This window comes from Talpa occidentalis, unplaced genomic scaffold, assembly GCF_014898055.3.
Source record: "Talpa occidentalis isolate TD23 unplaced genomic scaffold, MPIMG_talOcc4v2.1 talOcc4.4, whole genome shotgun sequence".
Lineage (NCBI taxonomy): Eukaryota > Metazoa > Chordata > Mammalia > Eulipotyphla > Talpidae > Talpa > Talpa occidentalis.
The window spans coordinates 97,879,195-97,904,787 of NW_023604295.1; the positions used below are offsets into that span (position 1 = coordinate 97,879,195).

The following is a 25,593-nucleotide window of genomic DNA, read 5'->3' on the forward strand; positions in this document are numbered from 1 at the left end:
CCTGTTTTGACCCCTCTCTCTCTCCCTCCCCTGCTCTTTGCCTCATATCTATGGTCAGCTTGTAAGTTTTGTCTTTTCACTGATCCTTTGTTTTCTCTATATTCTGCATATACGTGAAGCCGTCTGACATTTATCTTTTTCCTTCTGACTTATTTCGGTTAGCATTTGAAAAACTTCTAAAACTAGTAACTCCAGCAAAATAGCCTAGATTCAAAGTAAAGGGTGTTCTGTTTAACCATTATAGTGCCATGTAATGAAATATATAATAAAATAGAAGGGAAAAATATCCACTGACAAAATAAAGCCAGCTGAGGACACACTTCCCCAGTAATGAGGGACCCAGACACCAAGGCCATGAGGGCAGCAAGGAATCATGGAAGTAGAATATGCCCCCCACAGGACCTGGCATTTATTGACTGACTTGCCAGCAAAAATGCTTAATGGCTATTTATCTTTATTTAACTGGAGAAAAGTATGCTAAAGTTCTCTTGGAAGACTATTCAAGTGCTCAGGAAGCACTCAGATATTAAAATGTAAGTTTTTAATAGGTGATTAAATGAGTGTGATACTGACACAATGGAATGTAAAGTCTATGTAAAAAGATATTTGGTAAGGGAGAAAATAAATGGGAGGACAGATTATTTAATAAAAGAAAATGGGAAAGTCATTTAAATATTTGAAGAAAAACTCCACTTGACTTTCTATCTTATCTATTTCCATTTGTAAACTACTAAAGGCAAATCTGAGAACTGGAGATTCATTGTTTCTCTTGCCCTGAAACTTCCTCTTTGAACTATGTACATAAGTGTATTTCTAAGAAACAAAGAAAAAATTAAAATAAGCCTAAATCTTACGTTTATCCTTCTTCTGTGACCAAAATAATTAAACATGGACCTACAGGCTCTGGAAGGGTCACCCAAAAGCCTGTGCAGAGCAGACAGACTTTTCTAGAGGCAGCTGACTGACTGGTCACAGAAAAGTCAGGTCACTGGAAAAGGAGCCAAAGTCCTAAAGAAGGTCTTCCTAGTCTGCAGCCTGAGGCCAAGTGCCTCAGGCCAAGTGTCTCTCCACTTAAGAAGATAAAATTGCTGAGTCTTTGGTCACTAAGAGACTCCCCAGGAGAATGTGGTAATAACCCGAAGAGCAGCCTGTCATGGAGGGGTGTCTCCCCGTGAGGAGTCATGGAATGAAAAGCATCGCTGCCAAGTTAGTGTTCAGTGGAGACACAGCAGCAGGGAGAATATTTCTGGCAACTAAATAAATTAGAACATCATCCAAGGAATTCTTCCAGAACTAAGAGGTGAGGATATGAAAATTAGGGATGAGTCAAAAGGAGAACAGAGGAGCCATCACAATCAAAGAAATGAGAGAAGACAGGTCCCTGATGTGGAGACTTGAGGCCAAACTTCATATGGACGTAGGGAGTCTTATGATTGAAGACCTGGACCTGACTCCTAGCAGGAATTGGGGAAATGGCCTTCAATCTGAAGACCAATCCTTTCTATATTTGCCGACAGACTCAACAGGCAAACATTTGATACACTTGTTAAAAAGAGCTTCATACACACCAATAGATAAATGAGCAATGAATACCAGCAGGTGGCTCACAAAAGGAAAAATACAAATGTTGAATAAGTAGTAAAAATTACATGAGCAAATTTAAATGCAGATTTTAAACCACCAGAAAAGCCTACAAAATAACAAAGATGTTTCTGAGTAGTCCCCAGTACTGGCCAACTTCAAGTAAGGTGGGCTCTCTCTTACCCTGCTGATGGTTCTCTCCCCTTGTTCACAACTTCCTTCTGAAAAGCAATTTAGTGACATGTAGCAAAAGTCCCCAAAATTTTCAAGCCAGTAATGTTCCTTTCTGGCTTAAAAAAAAATTATCCAAACTTGGGTGGGGAATGCACCAGCACATCCCCAGGGACATGCTGAGGGACGAGTCTTGGAGCAGGTTTGCAAGGCAAGACGGCTGCTCAGTGAGCAACCCTCTTGCTATTTATTCGCAGTAATAAACAAGCATGATTGATTATGTGACAATGGCAGGAGGAGCACGGTCCAGGGGAGACAAAGGGTAATCAATTTTATAGGAAACAAAAGTGGACATGTTGGCCACATATACAGGGAGGACTTCCTGTGCAGGTGCTTGATATAATTTCTAAGCTACTCCCAGACCACCTCAGACCATGGCCACACAATCAGTCAATGGCTCTAGGAGTCCCCTGCTGCCTTGTGATGTGGGTCATTGTTTTAAGGGGCAGTCATGCAGGAGTGCCTTATCCAAATCACACACACACACACACAGGTGCATAGAGAGGCCATACACACACAGGTGCATGGGCCCTATGTGGTAGAAAGGCCATACAAACTTGCAAGCAAGATCTATAAAGATGGTCATAATAAATTGATTCCTAAATAAAAAAATTCTTATTTTTGTTTTCATCTCCATTAGTATACAACCATTACAAATGGTATAGTAAAGATTGCTAATGAACAAGGAAAACATTTATGACATAATTTAAATGAAGAAACAAAATTGAATTTATATTATATGAAAAAAAGGATATAGAAGAACACTAAAAAAAATCAACCAAAATGTGTGTAGTATTAACCTCTCGGATATGTTTTATTAATTTTTGGGGTCTTTATACTTTTCAGTATATTGAATTATTTCTATAAAGTGTATTACTCTTTCAGCTTATATAATTATAAATATACATATATAATGAGAGTTAAATTGCACCATTACATTAAGACTGACATTCCTGGTTTCTGGTTCCCACAGCAATCACTTTTGACTTTTTTAGCTGTTACCCCAAGTATTCAACTCTGTATATCTAAATAATAAGCTTATAGTGTTGTTTCTGGATTTTTCAAGCATTATCCTTCATAAGCGTTCCTCCGAAGTAAGTTTAAGGGCCATTATGGAAATCAGAATTCCCCCTCCTTGGACTTAGCTAATTCTGCCCACTGCCCTGAAGCTGTGGATGCCGCAGTCTCCAGGAAAGAGGAGCCAAGGGCAGTGAGGTTTACCAGTGATAAAAAGTGCATCTAGAATACCCACCATCCAGAGAGGCAAGCCACACTTTTTAGATCAACTCTCCCCTAAAATATTAAATAATAAAATAAAAATAATAAATATTTTTCAAACTTCAGTTTCAAAGCTGCAAAGACAGTTGGGTATTTCTCAGACCAGCTGAGAGATAAAAATCTATAACTAGAAGGAGAGTGGGTTACTGGAGCACTAGAGCCACTGAGGCCCTGGGTCACCTGCCATGTTGTTCCCTTCAACTTTAACTCTATAACCAGACATGCTAGTAGGAAAGGAATTAAAAGACTGGCATCCTCCAAAGCTGGATAATCTTTAGGGTTCTCAACCCCTACGTTACACTAGCCACTCCCAAAGAGCTCCACTCTCTGGATAAGGTTGGACTAAAGCTTAATACTCTTTCTTTCCTCAATCCTAGCGGACTTCACAGAAGACTTGCAGTCTTAGTACTTAAGGCCAAGCAGAAAAAAAGGAAGAAAAATCTATTTTTCTAATTCCTTCTTGCTAGGAAGAAATGGCCCTTGCTGAGATTTGCAACCCTCTGCTTGGATTAGTCAGAGAAGCTCAAGTGAATAACTTGATTTAAGACCAGCCATGATTTTTAATAACTCCAAAACATGAAACCTCTTCCAGATAGGTCTCGGGAAGAGAACACATCTATCTTAGACCTGAGGGAACCCCCACAAATATCTACTCAAGAGCACTGACTAGTGGCTAGGCAAAAGTAAACACAAAAGAAATGAGACAATATGAATATGCGGAAATAACAGAGAGCAAAAATAGCCTTTACAGATCTTGAAATTGACATTGTCTAATACACCTTTTAGAAGTTACATTTATATAAAAGGAAAAAAGCTATAAAAAGGTGACTTACCAGATCTGATGAAGAACCAATCAGAATTTTGAGGAATGATAATCAAAATAAACAAAAACAGAAGTTCATTGAAGATCCACTAAGAAGACATAACAATCCTAAGTGTGTGCACACCACAAAAAAAAAAAGTCTCAAAATCTGTGCAGCAAGAACTGGCAGAGCTGAAAAGTGAAATAGATAAATTCTCAGTTACAAATGGGGACTTCAGCACTCCACTTTCAGTAATTGACAGGACTGTTAGACAGAAAATTGGCAAATTCAACCATTAGGATCTAATTGATGTGTATAGAACCATCCACCCAATAATAACAGAATATACATTTTTTCCCAAACATCCATGGAACATTCACTAAGATAGGCCATAGTCTGAGTCATAAAACAAACCAACACATTTAAAAGAACTGAAGTTATACAGAACATGGTTTTTGACCATGATGAACTCAACTGAAATCAATAAAAGAAAGACAAAAATGAAAATTTTAAACTACTTGGAAATTACACACTTCTAAATAATGAATGGATCAAAGAGAAAGTCTCAATGCACATTTTAAAAAAATAGAACTGAATGAAAGTGAAATAAAACATAATAAATGTGTTGATGCAGCTAAAGCCGTATGAAGAAGGTAATATATAACATACCACTTGTAAAAATAAATAGGACATATATATTGGAAAGGAAGAAATAAAATATTCCCTATTTGCATATGACATGATTATCAATGTAGACAATCCCAAGGAGTCTATTTTTCAAATCATAGAATAAGTGAATTCAATTGCAAGGCAAAGAACAACAGGCAAAAATCAAGCACATTTCTATACACTATAGTTGTTCCTTGAACAATGCAGGAGTTAGGGATGCCAACACCCACCCACCCACCCCCCACACACACATAGTTGAAAATTAATTTATAACTTTTGACTCCTCCAAAACTTAGCTACTAATATTCTGCTATTGACTGGAAGCCTTACCAATAATATAAACAGTTGATTTACTGTTTAAAGAAAAGGAAATTATATTAAGAAAATTGTCAGGAAGGTGAGTCACTTCAACAAATAGTGTTAGGAAAACTAGACAGTCACATGCAAAAGAGAGAAACTAAATCACTATCTCACACCATACTCAAAAATTAATTCAAAATGGATTAAAGACTGAGATGCAAGACTTGGAACCATTAAACACATAGAAGAAAACAAAGGCAAAATACTCCATGACATTGGCTTCCTGGATGTCTTTGTAGATTCATCTAAAACAGTAAGAGACAAAAGAGAATAAAAACAAATGAAACTACATCAAACTAAAAAGCTTATGCACAGCTAAAGAAACTATCACTAAAAAAAAAGAAAAGATACCTTACTGAATTGGAGAAAATATTTGCACACCATACATCTGACAAGTGGCTAATATCCAAGATCTACAAAGAATTCATACAACTCAACAGAAAGGAAACAACCCAATCAAAAAAAAAAAAATGCAGAAGGGCTAACTAGTCACTTTTCCAAAGAAGACATGCAGATAGCCAACGAATACATGAAAACAATGCTTATCGCTCATCATCAGTAAAATACATATCAAAACCACAATGAGATACCATCCACACCTATTAGAATGTCATCTCAAAAACCCAGAAACGTCAAGTGTTGATGAGGATGTGAAGAAAAAAGAATCTTTATACACTGTTGGTGAGAATGAAAATTTGTCCAGCCTCTGTGGAAAATGATGATGGAGATTTCTCAAAATATCAATAATAGTGCTGCCATATGATCCAGCAATTCCACTATTGGGTATCTATCCAAAAAGTACAAAAACGTTGATTCGAAGGAATATATGCACTCATTTGTTCATTGCAGCACTATTTATAATAGTCAAGTTATAGAAGCAACCTACATGTTCAAGGACAGATGAGTGGATTAAGAAGATGTGATATATACACAAAATGCTCCTCAACTATAAAAAAAAAAAAAGATGAATTGCCATTTGCAACACGTCTAGAACTGTAGGGGATAATGCTAAGCAAAAATAAGTCAGAAAGAAAAAGACAAATACCAGATGGTTTCACTTACTTACATGTAGAATATAAAGAAACCAAACAAAGGATCAGATAAAACCAAAACAATAACAAACTCTAGAAATCTGTCTGTAAAATTGAGGTTTTACAGAGGAAGAAGAGGAGAGTAAAGAGCAAAATGTGGAGGGTGCCTAGTGGACTATGGTAGAAGTCTGTGGGTTAATTGGTTGTAGTTGTGGTGTGGTAATGTGACATACCTGTGCAGGGCTGTGATCCTATACCACTGAGTCATATACAGTGTTGTAAACCAATGTTATCTCAATTTGAGAAAATCATAATAGAATATATTTATAGTACTATACTATATTTATTGATATTGTAAGAATATATTTATAGTACTATACTATATTTATTGATATTGTAAGTTTATGTTAATCTGTTTACAAGAAAATTTGCATATAACTGGACCCATGCAGTTCAAGTCTTTGTTATTCAAGGGGAGCAAATATGTGAAATCAAAAATAAAAACCACATATCATTTATAAGTAATCTAAAGGCAAAGAAATACTTAGGTCGGGCCTCCCTGGTGGCTCAAGGGGTTAAGCACTGCACTATGAAGCAATCCAAAGCCTCTGCAGCACGAGTTCGATCCCCAGCCTGCCAGGGAGCAACCCACATGGCAAAGCAGACCTCTCCTGTCTTGCCCGCTATTCCCCTCAGCAGTGTATTTTAGTTAATCTGCCTGTTCTGTTCCCTACTCTGTCTCTGGTGAATCCTCTCACCCTCCAGACCTCTGGCCTTTACCCCAGCTCTTACATGTATAAATAAATAAATCTTAAAAAAAAAAAGAAATACTTAGGTAGCAATCAATAAAATAGAGAATTTGTGTCCTTAAAACTCCATGATGCTAATGAAATAAATCAACGAATGTATAGACAAATGGAGCAATATATGCGTTATAGATTAAAAGACTCAAAAGTTAATGAATGATTTGGGATCAGATTAGAAAACACAAAGTATAGACTTTGGAATTCTAATGAAATGGAATGTAGATCAAATGAAATTATCCACAGTGGAGCAGAGAGAGAAAGTGTTTTTTGGTTGGGAGGCGGGGGAGGGGTTTTGTATTTTTTAAATTCCCAGAGACAAGAGGAAGAGAATTGGAAGTAACATATTTATAATCGGAGAGCTAGGAAAATGGAAAAGGAAAAGGAGCAGAGGGAGTTTCTAAAGAGTTAACAACTAAGAATATTCTAGATCTAGTAAAGGGATTATATTCTAATAGGATTATGAAGAAGTAGATTTAAAATACCTATAACAATAACTTGTAAGTTGGGAAGATGGAAGGTGGAGTCACAGAACTCAACGGTTCTTGCATTGTTAACAAAGGGGGTAAAGGTCTTGATTACTTTTGATATAAGACTGTATATGTAACTTCCAATATAAGAAAGAAAAAAGTGAAATTCCAAAGAGAGGCAGAATAAGAGGGGGAAAAGACATAATAAAACTCGTATGATAAAAAGAAAACTCAAAATAAGATGGTAGCTTTAAACTTAAATATATCAGCATACACACTAAATGTAACTGCACTTAATGTTCAAGTGGAAAGTCTGTAATTGTCAAACTTGACAAAAGATATTTAATTTTTTTTTTTACAGGACTTACCTAAACCAAAAGATTGAAAGGTTGAATGAAAAAAGGTGAAAAAACATACTGACCAAATAAAACTATTGAGACTCATAAAGTTAAACATATGGACTTGAAAGTTAAAAAACATTTCTAGAGATAAAGAAGCTATTTCACTGAAAGATTTAAAAGAACTAAAAAGAAAAACAAAAATCTAGGGAGGGAGATTTTAACACCCTTCTCTTAGGAACTAATACAACAGACAAACACATCACTAATAATACAGATTTAAATAGCAATCTTGACTACATGGATAGAAATGGATAGAACACTGCATCCAAACATAGAATACACATTCTTTTTACACAAACATAGAACGTTGACCAAAATTGACCATATCCAGGACATTGAGCCAATGTCAACATATTACAAGTGATTAAAATCAATACTGAATATGTTTTCAGACTATAGTGCAGCTAAGCTAGAAGTCAATGATAAAAAGATTACCAAAAATCTAAATGTGTTTTATAGTAAAGGAAAAAAATTCCAAATAATTCATGGATTTGAAAAGACATAATAATGGAAATTAGAAAATGCTTTGACTAATCATGAAAACACAGCATATCAAACTTGTGGGATGCAAGTAAAGACATAATATGGGCATTTTTATAAGCAGAAACAGGTATATTAGAAAATAAGGCAAACAGCAAATTAGTTAAATTGGAAAATAACACAAACTATATATGTTAGACAGTAAGAAAACTACAGATTAGTTAGCTTAGCACCCATCACAAGAACAAATAGTAAACAAATAGTAAATAGAGAATAAATAGTTAAAAAATAGAGAACAAATAGTAAAATGGTGACAAAAATTGAGAGGATAGAATAAATTTAGAACAGAAATTGATGAAATGAAAAACATTTAGTAAGGAAGATCAATAAAACCAGAAGATGGTTCGTTGAGAAGACTAATAAAGTGGCAAATCTCTAGCAAGATTGAGCAACAAAAAAGAAAGGATACACAACTAACATTCAGAATAAAAAGGTAATCACTACAGATGGTGTTGACACAAAACAGATAAGAATATATTGTGAGCAACCTTATGCCCATAAATTTCAAATATAGATATAATGTACAAAATCCTAGAAAAATGTAAGTTGCCAAAATTATAATGAAGAAATAAAAATATGAATCATTTTATAACTATGAAAGCAAAAAAGCAGTCAAAAAGTTTCAAACAAATTAAACTCCAGCCTATAATAACTAAACTGGTGAGTACTACCAAACACACACACACACACACACACACAAAAGTTTCAATCCTACACAAATTCCTTTAATGCATAGAAAAAGAGGTATCTAGGGTCTCCCTGGTGATCTAGCAGTTAAGTCTCAGCACTATCACCGCTATGGCCTGAATTTGGCCTGAGTCAGGTCCCCAACCAGGGAGTTAATTCACGTATGGTGCAGCAGACATCTCCTGTCTCTCCTGCTGCTCCCCTCAGCACTGTATTTCAGTAGATCTGTCTGTTCTGCTCCCCACTCTGTCTTTGGTGAATCCTCTCACCCACCACACCTCTGGCCTACACCCCAGTTTTTCTGTGCAAAAAGGAAAAGGAAAAAAGAAAAAGAGGGAACTCCCTAACAGTTTTTATAAGGCTAATGTAACCTTGGTACCATACCTGATTATGCACTAAGAAAATTACATGCCTCTCTTATTACCTGAACGATAAGCAAAGTGAATCCATCAATATGTTAAAAAGATAATACATCTTGACCAAATCGAGTTTGTCTCAGGAATGCAATTTTTAATGATAGAGAAGTCAATGCAGTTCACTATATTAACTGACTCAATGAGAAAAATCATAGTCACTTTAAGACTCAAAGAGAAAACAATTGCTAAAATTCATTGATGACAGAAGATCTTAAAGTAGGAATAACAAGAAATAGCTCTTTAGGTAACATGTTAGTGAGGATAGATCAGGCTAGGCTGCAATAAACAAATTCCCCAATTTCAGGAGCTTAACACATTAAATGAAGTTTCTCTCTCATCAAATAAATCTCCTGCAGGTTCAGAAGATCTACAGGGCAGTTCCCTTTCATGCTGCATCTCAGGAGTCCTAGTCAGCCCAATTTATGGCTTTGTTATGTTCACTATGTACCTTTCAGTTTCACAACAAGAGAGTTGGAGGGTCATGCAAGAGTTTTTATGACCAAGTATAGTTGGGACAAACATCACTTCACTATTGACTATAACTAGATCACATAAACCCAACCTAATTTCAAGAACAGAAATATTATGAATTCAGTGTACCCAGAAAGAACAAACTTAAAAATGGGTCTTAATGAGTGTGTGGCATTGTTTATGCCACAGCTGAAAAAAGGCTATCTGAGGAAACTTGCAGCAAATGTTCTATGCAATAATGAAACTTGAAAGCTTGTCTTTTGAAAATGAGAGTAAGAAAAGGATACCTGCTAATACCATCTCTATTCAGAATTATAGCAGAGGTCTCCAACGATGCAACACGAAAAATAAAGATATAAAGATTGGAAATGGAGAAGGAAGTTGTCAGCATTTTCAGATGGTAATCTGCAGATTAACTATTAGAATTGCTAAGAGAGTTTAGCAAGGTTGTTACATAATGCACTCAACATTTAAATCAATATTATATTTGTACTTCAGCAACAAACAGAAAATAAGAAGCTTAAAAATGTCATTTCCAGTGGAATCAAAAAATTTAAATAGGAAAAGATGTGTAAATTCTCTACAGGAAAAACTGTAAAACAGATAAGACCTAAATAAATGAACAGTTATACCATGCTCATAGATTGGGGATGGCGGGGGCAGGATTTTTGTCAAGTTTGACAATTAGTAACTTTTAACTGGAACATTAAGTTCATTTACATTTAATATTGTCACGATATCAGATGTTAGTTCTCTGTAAATTGAATTACAGACTCAATTTGATTCCTAGCAAATAATAGGAGTTGGGGGTGGGGGAGGGTGGGGAGTGGTGCTTTTTTTTTTTTTTTGGTGGAACTTGTCAAAGTCTATAAAATTGATATGGAAAATGCAATAAGTCACAATTTGCTTAATTATATATTAAGATGGTTATACAAAGCTATATTAATCAAAGCAGTGTGACATTGGGCACAGATAGGCAAATAGAGCCACAATGCAGAATGGCAAATACAAGAACAGACCTGTGCACAAATGGACATTTTATGTTTGATATGTGGTGATGCATGAATGGGGTGGAGGGCTCTTTTTGATAATTGTTCTTGGGTAATTGACTACCATAATGGAAAATACTAGAATTCACATCATGCACAAAGACCCAAGTATGAAAAATAAAACTACAGAGATTTAACAGAAATGCACTGACCATAAAGGAAAACTTTATAAAAAGTGCTATAAGACAAGCCATAGATACATATCACCAACCAACAAAGGCTAGTATTTGGAATATATGAAGAACTCTAGAAATCAATGATTAAAAAGACAAATAACCCAAAAACTGGGCAAAAGATTTGAACAGGCACTTGCCAGACATCCCCTAATTAGACTAAGAAACTATATGTAACTATTGTCCAATCTTATTAGAAGATGATAGTACCCTGATCATGTCCCTCTCAGGGAAGTCATGGTGTTTCTCAAGCATATTCTGACCCTGCTGCCACAGTGCTGTGAGGGTGCCTTGCCTGGCTGCAGCCTCCCAGCTTCCTCCCAGCAGAAGCTCGAGTCTGGGCTGTAGAGGACTCAGAGGCAAAGCACATGGTTCCGCCTTTGCCCTTGCCTGAGGGAGCTGGCCCAGGCAGCACAGAATGCCAGGATCTACTCCTACTCAGGACAAGACAGCGATTTTCATCACCTGCCTGGATCCAGGCTGCCAGGTGGTGCACCATTATATCCATACCGCCTCTGCTTTCCCCTGCCTAGGACTGTACCAGGTGATCGGGGGTATCATCTCACCTGTCAATGACAAGTATGGGAAGAAAGACCTCGCAGCTGCCCGGCACCGAGTGGCCATGGCCCGGCTGGCTCTGCAGACATCAGACTGGATCCGGGTGGACCCCTGGGAGAGTGAGCAGGCGCAGTGGGTGGAGACGGTGAAGGTGCTGAGGTAACAGTGAGTATGTTCTGGTTGGCAAACGGGCCCTGGGAGGAGTCTGCAGACAGCAGCCCAGGGATAAATGGGGGAAACAGTGTCTAGTGGGGCTCTGCAGGCCTTGGTGAGGCCTTCTCCACCAAAATCGGAGCAGTGATGCTCCTAAAAGAGAGAGAGAGACCAGCAGCCTCCTCCTCAGAGAAATCCTGAGTGAAAACTCACTAACCACCATCTTCAAGATGTACTTGGCAGAAACATGCAGGCTTCTTGCAGAGGGCTGTAGTGCAGGGCTCCAGGGCCTGCCCTTTGTAGCTGTGTGACTTTGGGCATGTGACTTGACCTCTCTGAGACATATTTCTCACTGGCAAAATGTAGGCTCTAAAACCTAATGAGGATTTTAAAAAATGAAAGCACTTTCCTGTCTGAAAACCATCTAAGAATATTCAGTTAAATGAAACCTTTTACTATTGTCATCATTGTCTGGGTTGAAAACCCAGCTTATAGCTACATCTTCAAATTGTACAAATCTTGGATTCTATAAATCTAGACTTTCATGTAAATTAGAGGAGAAAAACCTAAAAATCCTAGGAACAGTAACTCCAGCTTTTTTTTCCTCTCAGAATTGCTGTTAGCATTCAGCAGAAGTAATTTGCTGTGTAAAAGCCCCTGCAAGTGCCACTTATTAGGACAATGGCCACTAACTTGTGTCTGGGAAACATTAGCAGAGTTTGCTAGAGAAGCAGGAAGTGCCACCTTCCTGGCTGTTGGAGTGACAGCCAGATCTGCTGGAAGGAATTGCAGATTGTGGGCCTTGTCTTTTATTTATTTGGAGGCGCTAAGGACAAGGTCGAATACTTGGCAGGCCTGTGCATAATCTGTTTGGTTTTCATTTTTTACTTATCTTCAAAGTCACTTGGGAGAAAAATGTTTACCCTTTTATTAAAGGTAAACATTTAGTTTCCATATCCTGATTCTAATGACTTACCTTTTGCTTGGAAAGAACCATCTAGAAGCATATAGCAGTGACAGTGCTACTCAGAACCTGTTACCAAATTAAAAGGACAGAAAATGTGAACTAATTGTTAGGGTCCATGGGCTCCCTCTCTTTTTTAAACATAAGGAATAAATTTACATCTACATCATCCTTTCAGAATAAGAAATAGAGTCAGCTCTCATTTATCTAGGCTAACAGGGGAGAAGAGAGACAAAACAATAGATAATCCAACAAGTCATTTAGCTGTAATACGTTGCCAGAAACACAGACGCTTCGCCCTTCCACCTTGTGAGAGGTAGCATGGCGGAGGGCCCAGATCTGGAAGCTAAATTTACTAGCTAAGTGACTTGATGTAAGTGATTTAGACTCTCTAAGCCTCAATTCCTCACCTAATAAAATGAGGATGACACTAGCTTCACTGGGATACTGTGTGAATTAAATGAGATGATGTAGGCAAAACACCTGGTTTATGGAAGGTGCCTAATAATGTTAGCTCCCCTCCCTGTATCCATAACACTGGCCCATAATTTATCCTCAAAACACATAAGCCATTCATGGATAAATAGGAATTGACTACAGTACTATGTAATATTTCTAATTCTGCTGCTGCAAAATGCAGGTGTGACCTGAACACACTCTTTTTTTTAACTGTATCCTTTAATCCTTTAGTCCAATGATTTTCAGCCCTGACTGCACATTGAATCACCTTGGGATTCAAGCTTGCCCATTCAGGCTTACCCAGAGACTGGGTCTGGGGTGAGGCACCAGGATTTTTAAAAGCTCCCTAGTGATTCTAATGTGTGACCAGGATTGAGGACACAGCCTCAATTACCAAAAACATGAATGTGAAACAGATGTCTAATTAGTATCAAGATCCATTCTAACCAGTGGCCTCAACTCTGATGTAGGAATGGCCTGAAAGCTTTTTGAAAATGTTTACACACAAACCCTCTCCCACAAAGATTATGATTTGTCTGGGGTAGGGTCTAGGCATGCATAATTTTGAAAAGGCCCCCAAATGTTTTATTTTGTGCAGCCAATGTTGAGAACCCACTGATACAGTCAACACACTTTTATGAGATGGCTGATTATGATATTTTTCAATATTTGAAGTGAGCTTCATCTTCAAAGTGCATTCATTGCATTAGAAATTGTGTTTGATTTCTAATGTTTCCTAAAATTACCAGAATTTTTATTATTGAAAATCTGTTTAAATTGTAACATTGGGTAGCTATAGAAGAATGGTGGAAATCCAGCCTCTTCCCACCTTTGCACCATTTAGTACCTTCCTGATAGAGTCCGCAGTGAATTTATGTCATAATGACAGTGACAGAGTCACTATAAATTCACGGTGGGGTTTATTGCAGATTCTTCTCCTTATTGGACTGCTTATTTTGAATCTAATTTTTAAAAATATATGGGTTGGCTTTCATGCTATTAGGGTATTTGATAATTTATTTCTCTCACCTTTTCCCCATATTTTAGGGCGAGGGCCTCAGTCACAATGCCACGTGAAGAGGTCAATTATCATTGTCGTTATCGTCCTCATCATCTTATGTTCCCCTTAGTAAATATGATCTTATGTTGTCCTCATTTTACAGATGAAGAAACTGAGGCTCATAAAGACTAAGTTAATCACAGTCACACAACAAATAAACAAGTGTTGGAGCCCCAGTCTGTTCCACGTGGACACCTTGCTTGCAGTCATCTTCCGAACCAGTGATCTGCAAACAGGAATGCAATGTGGCCGACTTTACTCCTGCCACAAAGTCCCTCTGATCCTACTGAGGACACAGAGAATGTGTCCACACAGGGCACTCTTCACACTCAGGGCTGAGCACACCAGGGTACCACACAGGCAGGCAACCGGAAGAAGCAATGGCCACTGCCCCACAAAGGCAGAGTGGAGTTCTATGAGATGAGGCATTTGGCACTGAAAGTAATCACTTGCACAGAGATTCAGCTAATAGATAAAGTAGGGTCTATTTGAACTGGGAGCTTGCGGGTAAGTAAATTTAAAGGCTCATCACCACCTTTTACTGATCATTTACCATGTCTCTTTCACATCTGGAAGAGCTAGTCAGTTCAGCAACCCCTAGGGCTAAGGAAATGGAGGCGTTGAAAGGGTCAGCAACACATTAAAAGTCCCACAGTTAGGGGCCTCCCTGGTGGCACAAGGTGTTAAGCAGTGCACTATGAAGCTATCCGCAGCCTCTGCAGCATGAGTTCTATCCCTGGCAGGCCAGAGAGCCACCCACATGGCGCAGCAGACCTCTTCTGTCTCACCCGCCGCTCCCCTCAGCAGTATATTTCAGTCAGTCTGCCTGTTCTGTTCCCCACTCTGTCTCTGGTGAATCCTCTCACCCTCCTATATCTCTGGCCTGTACCCTAGCTCTTGTATGCATAAATAAATAAATCTTAAAAAAAAAAAAAAAGCCCCACAGTTAGAAAGTGAAGGTGAAACACAAATCCAAATCCACTTTAGTCTGATGCAAGATTCCAGACCAACCCAGAGTGAATCCTCAGAGTGAAGCTTACCAAAACTCAATAAGACAATAAGGGAAACCTGGAGTTCAGTTAGGCCCTAAAAACACTCAGCTGAATCTCTGAGAGCATTAGGAAGAAATTTAGAGCAGAATTAAAAGTACTTATTCATCTACTCCTTCCATGAGTCCTGAATTCAGCCAACTTTAGGTAAGCAGTTTCCTAGGTACTAAATATTTAAGAATGAATAGATTAAGTCCTGTTCACATTTTATGGACACATTTTGTGTCTACACCAGTGTTAAACTCTTCAATTAATCCTCACAACAACTCTCTGGGGTGGGTACTGTCATTATCCCTAGTCTATAAATGAGGAAACTAGAGGGAGATTGCTTACCAGAATTCCACAGCTATTAGTTGGAACCAGAATTCCAGTCCAGGCAGTCTACTTTTAGAACTTAACCTCCACGCTGCACCTTTTCCCAGTAAAAATCAGCATAGATCCCCGGCCAGCCAGGGAGAAACCCACATGGCGAAACAGACCTCTCCTGTCTCGCCCTCTGCTCCCCTCAGCAGTGTATTTCATTCAGTCTGCCTATCCTGTTCCTTACTCTGTCTCTGGTGGATCCTCTCACCCCCCTCATCTCTGGCCTATACCCCAGCTCTTGTATGCATAAATAAATAAATCTTTAAAAAAAAGTGAAAAAAAATCAGCATCCAGCCACATCCCCAACATGTGGAGGCACTTTGTCATCATGGTCTTAGCTGTAAGGTCTTGTATACGGTACTTAATCTTGCATATAGTATTCGGTATAGATAAGCTTTTGTGACCAGGTGACACACAAGGTGAGTGAGGCACTGAGGGTGCAACCTACCCAGGCTCATACAAACAGGAGAACCTAAACTTGAACCCGCCCATTCTGGCCGCACAGCCCATGCTTTTCCACTAGGCACTGCTCCGTCCCAAATACAGCTCTAGTAAGTGCATGGTACAATAGGTGGAAGATGGAAGTCAAATTGATATGAGACATAATAATTGCCTGTGTTTGATTTTTTAAAAGAAGGCATGGATATCTCTTGATTTGCAAAAGATAGATTGCTTAAAAAGCCAGGCATGCCAAATTGGTGTAAGTCTAATCATATTTGAAATGCTAACAAGTAATGAGATTTGCTCAGGCTGCACACTGCTCAGTGCACCTTCCTTTAATCTTCATAACCTCCCGTAGGAGTCAAGCGCCATCATCATTCCTCGTTTTGCAGGTGCTGAACCAGTCACACAGACCGGGTCACACAGCTGGCGGTGGGGGAGCTGGGATTCCACCATGGCAGTCAGAGTCCAAGCCGGACTCTTAGCCATCACCCTCTCTCCTCCTCAAACCCTGGCTTGTGATAAGAGCTAGCGTCTTTGCTGGGAGCCAGTGCTCCCTTCCTGCGACACAGCTCATCCCCCTTCATGAGATCTCTAAAGTAGATGTTATTATCCCAACTTTACAAATGAAACTTTTGTACTTTCAACTCAGGCCTGTCCGATTTTAAGAGCCCATGTCCTAATTGCATGCTCAACATTTTTAAAAAGTGAGATAGTGAAAGAAAATGTGAAACAAGTAGAAATATGCTTATCTCCCCACTTTCTCCAGGGCTCACAGGAGGCAGAGAACTGGATTGGGTTGTGCACTCCATGGGAACCTGTTGGCATCTATTTTTTGTATCAGCACGTGGCAAATAGTATGCCCTCAGCTATCTAAGATGGACAGAAGCATTTTGAGACTTAAAATCTGAGACCCCCTTAAATCTGGGTGGCTGTGGGGGACTGTAGGATGTTTGGACACACCCTGAGCCCTATGTTTGCAACACAGGCATCATCACAACCAGCTGCTTGGATCTCTGCCCCAGATGGAAGGCGCAGACCATGGCAAGACTCACTCTCCAGGCCCCTCAGGTGGGTGCTGACCCAATTGTGGGAGGGGAGATGTCAGGGAGTCACATGAGAACTGACTGATTATGAGGTCCCCTGTTTGGGTGACACTTCCCAGGTTGAAAGGTCAAATGAAACAATCCACCACCACACCTTGAAATCGTGATGCTTGTTTGCTGTTTCCTGCCCAAGGGGGTTTACCTCTTGTGACTTGTGCTTATGACGGGGATTATAGTCTGGGCCCTCCTGGGACAAGCTGAGGAAGGATGCAAGGGTTCTTCTAAAAGTCTTAGCCTTTTTAAAAACAAAATGTGCTATTATAACCCTTCAACAGAGAGACTAATGCTTATAGCAGTTTTTAAATTGTTTCCTCAGAAGAGGAAACCTCCTTTTAAGGGAATTTAAAGTCAATTTGGATCACCCTTCTAATTTCTAACTCTGGGTTCTACCCTGTTATCAGTTCCTGGGGTTTTAATGGAACTTTGACCACTGTGATTTCAAATTGCCTTCCTTCTCCAGTGGGATCCCGGATGCTGGGACTCTCGTGCACAGCTCCTCATGCAAACAGACCGGAGCACTGGTGATGGGAGGACAGGAAGTGACAGGGGCTGAGCAGGAAGCCCTAGCCCCACTGAGCTGAAATTCCAGCAGGTCTGTCTGCAGGTGTCCTGTAGTGGGTCTCCCAACTTTGTTTGGTGGTAACTCTTTCCAGATCAGATGGGCTCAGGAATGCTGCAGTTACACAGACCTAAAATTATTTCTTTTTGTGGCCTTTTCAGAGCATTGACTATGTTCATGGGCTTGTGACTCTGCAAGAAGGGGAAATTGCATTCTTTCTACTTTTTAATCTAGGGGCCCCTTGTAATACATATCAGTATTTCTCAGAATTGGTGCTCCCCAGAACACAAATTGGGAAGTACTGTTCTAAAATGATTTGAAAATGCCACCAGGTCCGAAAGATGTCACGCAGTCATCCTCTAATGCTACTCCAGGGTCCACTCACTGCAGGACCACCTGCAAGACTTGGTATAAAATCATCAGTTCCCAGGTTATACCTCAGACTTGCTGACTGGGAATCTGGATGTTTTAATAGGCACTCTGAAGGGGGGGGTACTTTTTATCTAGTTATGGGGACTGTATGCAATGAGTAGGAGTCAAGGAGTCATAGAGTTCCTTACATAATCAGCTTCTACAAGATTTATTCCAACTGCCTCCACTGTTTCTTTCCACCTGTCTCCTATCGCCTTTTCCCCATCATGAGCACAGTGCCCGCTTTTCATCTCAGCCTCAGCCTTCTGCCTTCTTTCTGAGTCCTCCCTCACTCAGCAGTTTCTCCTAATAGGGTTCTACACACATTCCCGGAGCACCTCCTGGGCCAGGCTCTGGGCTCAGGCTGAGAACAGAGCCAGTCTGCTGCATTCCCTGCCCTGGGCCAGAGACAGCCTGCGATTGGTGGTAAGGCCAGACATCCATTAGGGAGGCTGCCTGGGGTAAGTGACTTTGACAGGAGGCTTACTAGTTGATCTGGAGGCATTTCTGGGCCAAGGAGCAACTGAGGGCAACTGAGTAAGGCACCAAGGCTAGAAAGAGTACTCCGTACCACTGGGGATGCTGGAGCTGCCAGGAAGAGCTAGGGAGCCCAGCACCCTGGTGTCACAGGGATGCCAGGCAGAGGGGCCCAGCTTTTCATGCTTCCCCTTTCTGCAGATGCTTCCAGGATCTCTGTCTCAGGTCTGCCTAGCCTGTCCCCTTCTCCCCCTTCCCTTCTTGGCTCCCCTGTTGAAAGCCCTTCTGTCCTGTGAGGTTCATTTGGAGCCTCCATTCCTGTGAAACCAGTCCGGGCTGCGGTCATTAAGATGAGCTCCCACCAATGACGCTCACCCCATATTCTTTTCAGATACACTTTGAGGGGCTACTAGCCTACTCTGCTTGGCCCTATTGTGTTGAAGATTGGTCCCTTATCCCCCCCTCTCTATTCACACCCTAAAACCTTCTCATCTTGCTCTCTTCTAAGGTAACTGTTAAGAAGGGCAGATTATGATGATTGTAAAGAGGGCTTTTCCATTTACCAAAATATATCAAGGGCTTTAAAAATGTTCATGCCCTTTGCTTGATAAATTCCCCTTCTAGGAATCTAAAAGGAATCTAGCTGGGGAAATAATTAGAAATTGGGACAAAGATTTATGCAGAAATTTATGCAGGTATTTATCCTAGCAGTTTTTATAGTGGCAGAAAATAAAAGCAACCTCCATGTTCAAATATAAGGGAATGTGTAAGTAAACTCTACTTTATACAGAGGATGAAGGGTCTACACAAAAGGTTTCCATGATCTGTAGAAACACATAAAGAAAATGGGAAAAATCAGAACACAATGCTGTGTATATAATCTTATGTACATAAAAATATGTAAATAAACTTTCACATCCATATTTATGTCTAAATCGAAAGACTAAAGAATTACACTAAAATATGGACAGTTTATTTGTAGAAAGCAGAGTTGTGTCTGTTGCTGTTATTTTCTAGTTAAAGACTTACGTATTTTCCATATGTTCCATAATGGACACAGATTTCATGTTTGCCACCAGAGGAAAACATCTAGAGCAATTTAAAAAGGTAGTGGGGTTTTTCCAGCACAAGTTTGACTTCTGAAGAGGCGGTTTGTGTGTTACTAGCGACGGATTTCTAAAGGGCCATTTTATGTGCTGTGTATTTTATTGTGTGCCGCTCTGCTCAGGGATTGCAAATTACAGGCTGAGCTCAGCGTTTTCCAGCTGCCAGAGCCCTGCTTGCCCATCACTCCTGTGATTTGCAGCCCTTGGGCTCATCCACACTCGTGCGGATTGCTGTGTTCCGGGCCGCTGGCTGTGACACTTGGGGATGGATGATGCCAGAGTCCTTTAACAGCCGACTCCGTCTGTCTTTTGTGAAGGTGCTTCCTGGGGGCTGAGCACAGCCCAACGACCTTCTGAGGATTCCCTCTCCATAGGACCCCAGCAGATACCTCATCTGTTTCCATCTCACACTGAGATGGAATCTGGGTGCTGCCCTTCAGATGCCAATACCCGGCCTCAGTCCTGCTATGCTCCTATTTAGACACAGCAGTCCCTTGTTCTTGTGGGGCACCACAGCAGACACCACCCCACATGGCCATGGCCACACGCTGCACTAAACAGGAAATTTCCCTGTGTTCTCTCCTCTCACTTTCCATAGCTTCCACGGGGGCTGGGGGGGGCGCGGGTTTATTATTCCCATTTTACAGCCTAGGAAACAGGCCCATCAGCTAGAACTAGCCCAGGGTCCTAGCTGGCCTGAAATTTGAATCCAAGACTGACTCTTCAACGTCTAAGAGTTAGGGCTATTGAATGTTCCAAGAAAAAGGTCCTGGTGGCACATCTTCATGTTCTGTGGAAATCTCTGTTCACCAGATTCTCCAGACCCCTCGCTAGTCAGAGCCAGAGCACATTGCCCTCAAAATGCTTTTAGACCCCCATGTCTATTACTGTCACTCTTGGACAAACCAAATTGGCAGCCTGTATTTGACACTTCAGACATGCCCACATTGGACTAAACAGAGTCACTGGATCTAAAGATTTTGAGCAGTAGTGGGAATGGACTTGGAAGGAAGGCATGAAGGCCTCTGTGAGGCCTGATGCCAAGACTGCCCAGGGTCAGGAGCTCAGGCACATGTTGCTGCAAGTCATGATCCATCACACCAGCCCCACAGACCTGCCTTTGATTTGGGGGGCTGAGGTGGGCTGGCACTTGACCCCTCTAAGCAAGGCCTGAGTAGACTGTATTCCTTAATATTCCTTAATATCATTGTTAATGAATCAACTGGTATCTAATATCAAAGCTGATATGTGGAATTCATCCCTCAAAAATAAAAGGGAGTGTCTGCTCTGCTCTCTGACCTGTGCAAGCAGGGGGATCCTTGGTGGCAATAGAATTAAATGCACATCACTTAACTCCCCCATGGGAAGACTTTATAAAACCACCCAGTTGCCTGAAAGGTCACGCCCTTTCTTCTTGCTTTATTACAGCCGTTGAATGAAAAAGAAAATAGTGTAAAACCTCACACATGCAGAACAGCTCCATCTACTTGTATGTTGTGAGCTATAGGATCTGCCCACATTAGTGAAGTGTGAGTTACTGAATAATAAGTGTGGTTCTATTGATTTTAAAAGACAAGGCCCTTGGGAGATACTCCCTAACTGTAGAGTGGATGTTTCAGCGTATAGACTAGTGGAGAAGTATGTGGGTGGCTGGCGGCTAACACATGTCACACTCTGTTCCAAACACTAAGTATTCCCCTTCATAAACTCATTCAACTCTCAAACCATCCCATGGGGTAAGTACTGCTAATAGCTTCATTTTTAAGTTGAGGTCACAACTGTTGAATTGCTGTAGGGGCAGGAAGACCACAGAGCAGATTTTCTGATCCAGCAGACCGGGTAAAGGAGGAGTCAGAGTCCTCAGTGGCTTTTGCAGGTCTTTTATTTAGATTTACCAGGCATATGGCAGGCAGGGGTGCTGGGGGGCTGGGAGGCTGGCAGTCCTCCCAGCCCCCAGCAAGTCTTCACTCTATCTGGGCTCTCTCTAGCATTCTCTCTGCTTCTTTTCTTCTCTCAGCTTCTCTGCTGCTGCTGGCATCCCCATGATGCCATCCTTAAAAGCCCAGTTTTAGCCCAGGTGAATCCCATCTACCTAGGCCCACACCCTACTCCAGGTGCCCGCCATCAGGCATGCATTCAGGACCACAAGGATCCATCATCTATCCTGATGGCGGGAGAGCAGAAAAGCCTGACATTTTTTCCTTACCCTACAATGGTGGAGCCAGGATTCAAGTCTGAAGTCCTTAGTTCTTAACCCTGAGAATTCATAAATACCTATATTATAAGTGTTGCAATAAGATGTTATTATAACATTATTCTGCTAGAGTATTTGAAAGGGGTATTTACATAATTACATCTGGTGTTTTTAAATGAGTAAAGAAATCCAATGACTAGCATTTCATGGATAGGGAAACTGAGGTCCAGAGAAGAAAGATTCTTGGCTCCCTCAGCATAAGAGCCCTTCTAATGCTAGAACTCAGACCTTTCCGTGATGTCTCAGATATCTCACTTTCTATCTCACAGCTGTCTAGTGCTCCTTTGCAAAGTCATCTCTAGTCCCCATCCAGATTCCTTCGAAGGTTCCACAACAGAGGGGCCTAAATTAACATTTAGATAAGCTTTCACCACCAGCAGGTGGTAGCCCTAAGCCGCTCCTAACTGAGGTTTCTTGGTAGCTGAGAGAGGCCAGCACTCTGGGAGCCCAGTCTTTGCCATTTACCAAAGCTAGAATTGGCTTTCAGAAGGAACAGCAATCTTTTTACTGGCTTCTAGCATGGACTCGGCTTTCCCTTTGCAGATTAGCTCGTTTGAAAGGCATATGAACATGAATGGTGTCAGGAAACATGAAGAAAGGGCTTCTCCGTGGTGATGCATGCTCCTGCCAGCAGGCGGCGCCAGAGCCTAGCAGTTACAAATACCCCTCCTCCTGGAGTCTGGTGGACAGATGTGAATCCGGACTCCTCTGTCTAGAAGTGACCTCAGGAAAGTCACTCACCAGTCTGTGTGCCTCAGTTTCCCCCTCCACAAAAAAGGCACAGTAGTTACAACTACCTCGTGAAGTTGTTGTGAGGATCAGATGAGATTTTAGACACGCAGCACTTAGCTACAGGGCTTATAGTAAGCCCCCAATAAATGTTAGGTATTCTTTTATCATCACAATCATCATCTGTTAGAGAGAATGCCAAAGGATTATCCACATTGATCGGTTTTTTTCTAGAGCTTTATTTTATTGAGAACAGATGAAAAGGTCATCTGATGGAGTCTTAGAGACCTTTGGTTATACAGGATCCTTTATAATTTATCTTTATAATGAGATTTTACTTATAACAGTATACGAGGTGCTGGGGAAATCGAATTCTGAAGTTGATTTCAAGAAGGACAGTGACTTGATGGAGGCTTAGAGCTCTTCAATCCGAGGACTTGCAAAAGCTGACCTTCCATAGATGTGGGTTCCTTTAGACCATTTTAGACTACTGGGCTGCAGATCCAGCACCCACACACAGGCGCTTGCTATATAGTTGTAAAGGGCAGGAAAGGACACAGTGCAGGTTTTCTGATCCCATGCAGACCGGGTGAAGGAGTCAGAGTCCTTAGTGGCTTTTTGCAGGTCTTTTTATTAGGATTTACCCAGTACACAGCAGGCAGGGGTGCTGGGGGGCCTGGAGGCTGGTAGGCCTCCCAGCCCCCAGCAAGTCTTCACTCTATCTGGGCTCTCCGGCCTTCTCTCAGCTTCTGCTTCTCTTGCTTCTCTCTCGGCTTCTCTTCGGCTTCTGCTGGCGTCCCCGTGACGCTGCCCTTAAAAGCACAGGCTTAGCCCAGGTGAATCCCATCTACCTATGCCCACACCCTACTCCAGGTGCCCGCCATCAGGCATGCATTCAGGACCGCAAGGATCCATCATCTATCCTGATGGCGGGAGGGCAGAAAAGCCTGACATTTTTCCTTACCCTACAATAGTACAGGAAAAAAACTGTTTTGTGTTACATGGCACTTTGTCTAGATTAAACAAAAGATGTGTCGATTGAATTATTACTTAAAGTAGCTTCAGACTCATTTACATGCTTTTTCTTTTTAAACCATGAACATGGAGACATTGAGTCCCCAATACATTCTAAGAAGAGAAGAGCATTTTGAGAAATGTTCAAATGGAATACATTGTCTTTACTGGTGGTGACTTGCCTGTCATACCCTTGCATTTCCAGCTATGCCTGAGCTGAAGCTCCTCTGCGGGGCCGATGTCCTGAAGACCTTCGAGACCCCCAACCTCTGGAAGGAGACGCACATCCAGGAAATAGTGGAGAAGTTCGGCCTCGTGTGTGTGGGCAGGGCTGGTCATGATCCCAAGGGCTACATCTCGGGCTCACCCATCCTGCAGAGGTACCAGCACAACATTCACCTGGTCACGGAGCCGGTGAAGAACAACATCAGCTCCACCTACATCCGGCAGGCCCTTGGCCTAGGGCACAGTGTGAAGTACCTGCTCCAGGATGCAGTCATCGCCTATATCAGGGACCACAACCTCTACACCAGGGACGGTTCCTGAAAAGGCCGTGGCACCCAGAGGAATGACAAAGGCGAGCCAGGGAGGATGCACCTCTCCTCCGGGGTCCTTTGTTTCTTGCTTTTCCGTGATTCATTTGTTTTCTTTTGACAATGATCCTTTTCAACTCTTCTTTCTTTAGAGGAGTTCTCTGTCTTGGGAAGATATACCAGTGTCTACATCGCCAAGGATGGACATTTATCAAATAGGTTCAGATGGGTGACAGGTCATTCAGATTAGGCAAAAGCTCTCAGAACCTCTGGACAAGGAAACCTTCTTATCCTGTAAATGGTAATTATAGTGTGTGCAGGGAAGGCGGTTGTGAGCATAGCAGGGGCCCCCTGAGGGTCAGGCCAGAAGTGCCCACAATGCACTTTTTAACTAGGACCAGCTGCAGAGTGCTGGTCTTGATTGGAGAGACCTGACAGGATGCTAATTACTGAACAGTGGGCTTTGTCAACGCCTTGTTTCAAACAAAATAATCCTAATTGAGGAGTCAAAAATTTGGAAGTAGTACTTGGCTGATTTACAATCAGCCTTCCCTCATGGACCATTGTCTACTGTCTACTGGCTGAGAATAAAATCAAAACTAAACTCTAAGTCATGATGTTCAAACAATATTTTTGATACTGAAGATATTTTTTTAACCAGCTGTTGCACAGGATTCCTGATTTCCAGTCTTGTAAAAGGAAATTGAGGTAAAGCAGATGCCTTGACTATTTTAAAGTATCTTTGTGAGTGTTTTATTACTGCCTGCCTGTTTGAATATTGGCAAAGGAATAAATAATAAATCTACCTCAAAAAAGTACTAATGAAAAGTTTCTCTTTTTTCTTCCTTTGTTATATTATTAATGCCTGATGTACCAGCTGTTGCTCTTCTTTCTACTCCTGAAATTTGCTACTGTTGCGATCGAACTGGCATGAATTTAAAAGTTTATGTTCCCGGTATGGGCCGTGGAAGAAGCAATTGCTTTTTGACACCATGCAGACGTTTCTCTAATCTGCAGCTCTGGGTGATGTCTGTGTTCGGGTGTTCAGGATTTGTTATTTCACTCCAGATTAGGACGTGGTTTTGATTAACCAAATTCTGTTGGCATTTGCTCTCTGTGCTTGCTGACTAAATGGCTGGGTGCATTCAGAGGTGACTTCTCCATAGTTTTGCTCTGGTTTATCCTTGCTACATATTTAGTGCAAGAAACACAGATGGTTTGTAAGGAAATCTAACAGCTCCCCTAAATATATCTCGTGTTTGCCAGTGTGTTATCACAGACGATGAAAAAAGTAGGAAATCAGGGTTTCATGGGTCCAGAGTAATAGGGTCATCTTGTGGCAGAAGTCCCCAGACTTCCACCCTTGAAACCTCTGAATCCCAATAAGCTCTGCC

The 25,593-nt window shown here is 41.0% G+C and overlaps 1 protein-coding gene across 4 annotated transcripts in view; it reads left to right on the forward strand.

Annotated features, from left to right (window-relative positions):
- Positions 1-25,025, forward strand: part of NMNAT3 (nicotinamide nucleotide adenylyltransferase 3) — a 110,947-nt gene extending 85,922 nt beyond the window's left edge. For 3 of the 4 annotated variants that reach the window (XM_037525886.2, XM_037525889.2, XM_037525888.2), the window contains exons 3-5: positions 11,497-11,680; positions 16,999-17,081; positions 23,872-25,025. In XM_037525886.2, coding sequence (XP_037381783.1) covers positions 11,497-11,680; positions 16,999-17,081; positions 23,872-24,212 — 608 coding nt within the window. In that variant the 3' untranslated portion in view covers positions 24,213-25,025. Of the gene's footprint in view, positions 1-11,496; positions 11,681-16,998; positions 17,082-17,576; positions 18,469-23,871 lie in introns of those variants that run through there. The other variant, XM_054700779.1, reaches the window with a different exon arrangement.
- Positions 25,026-25,593: the final 568 nt, after the last annotated feature.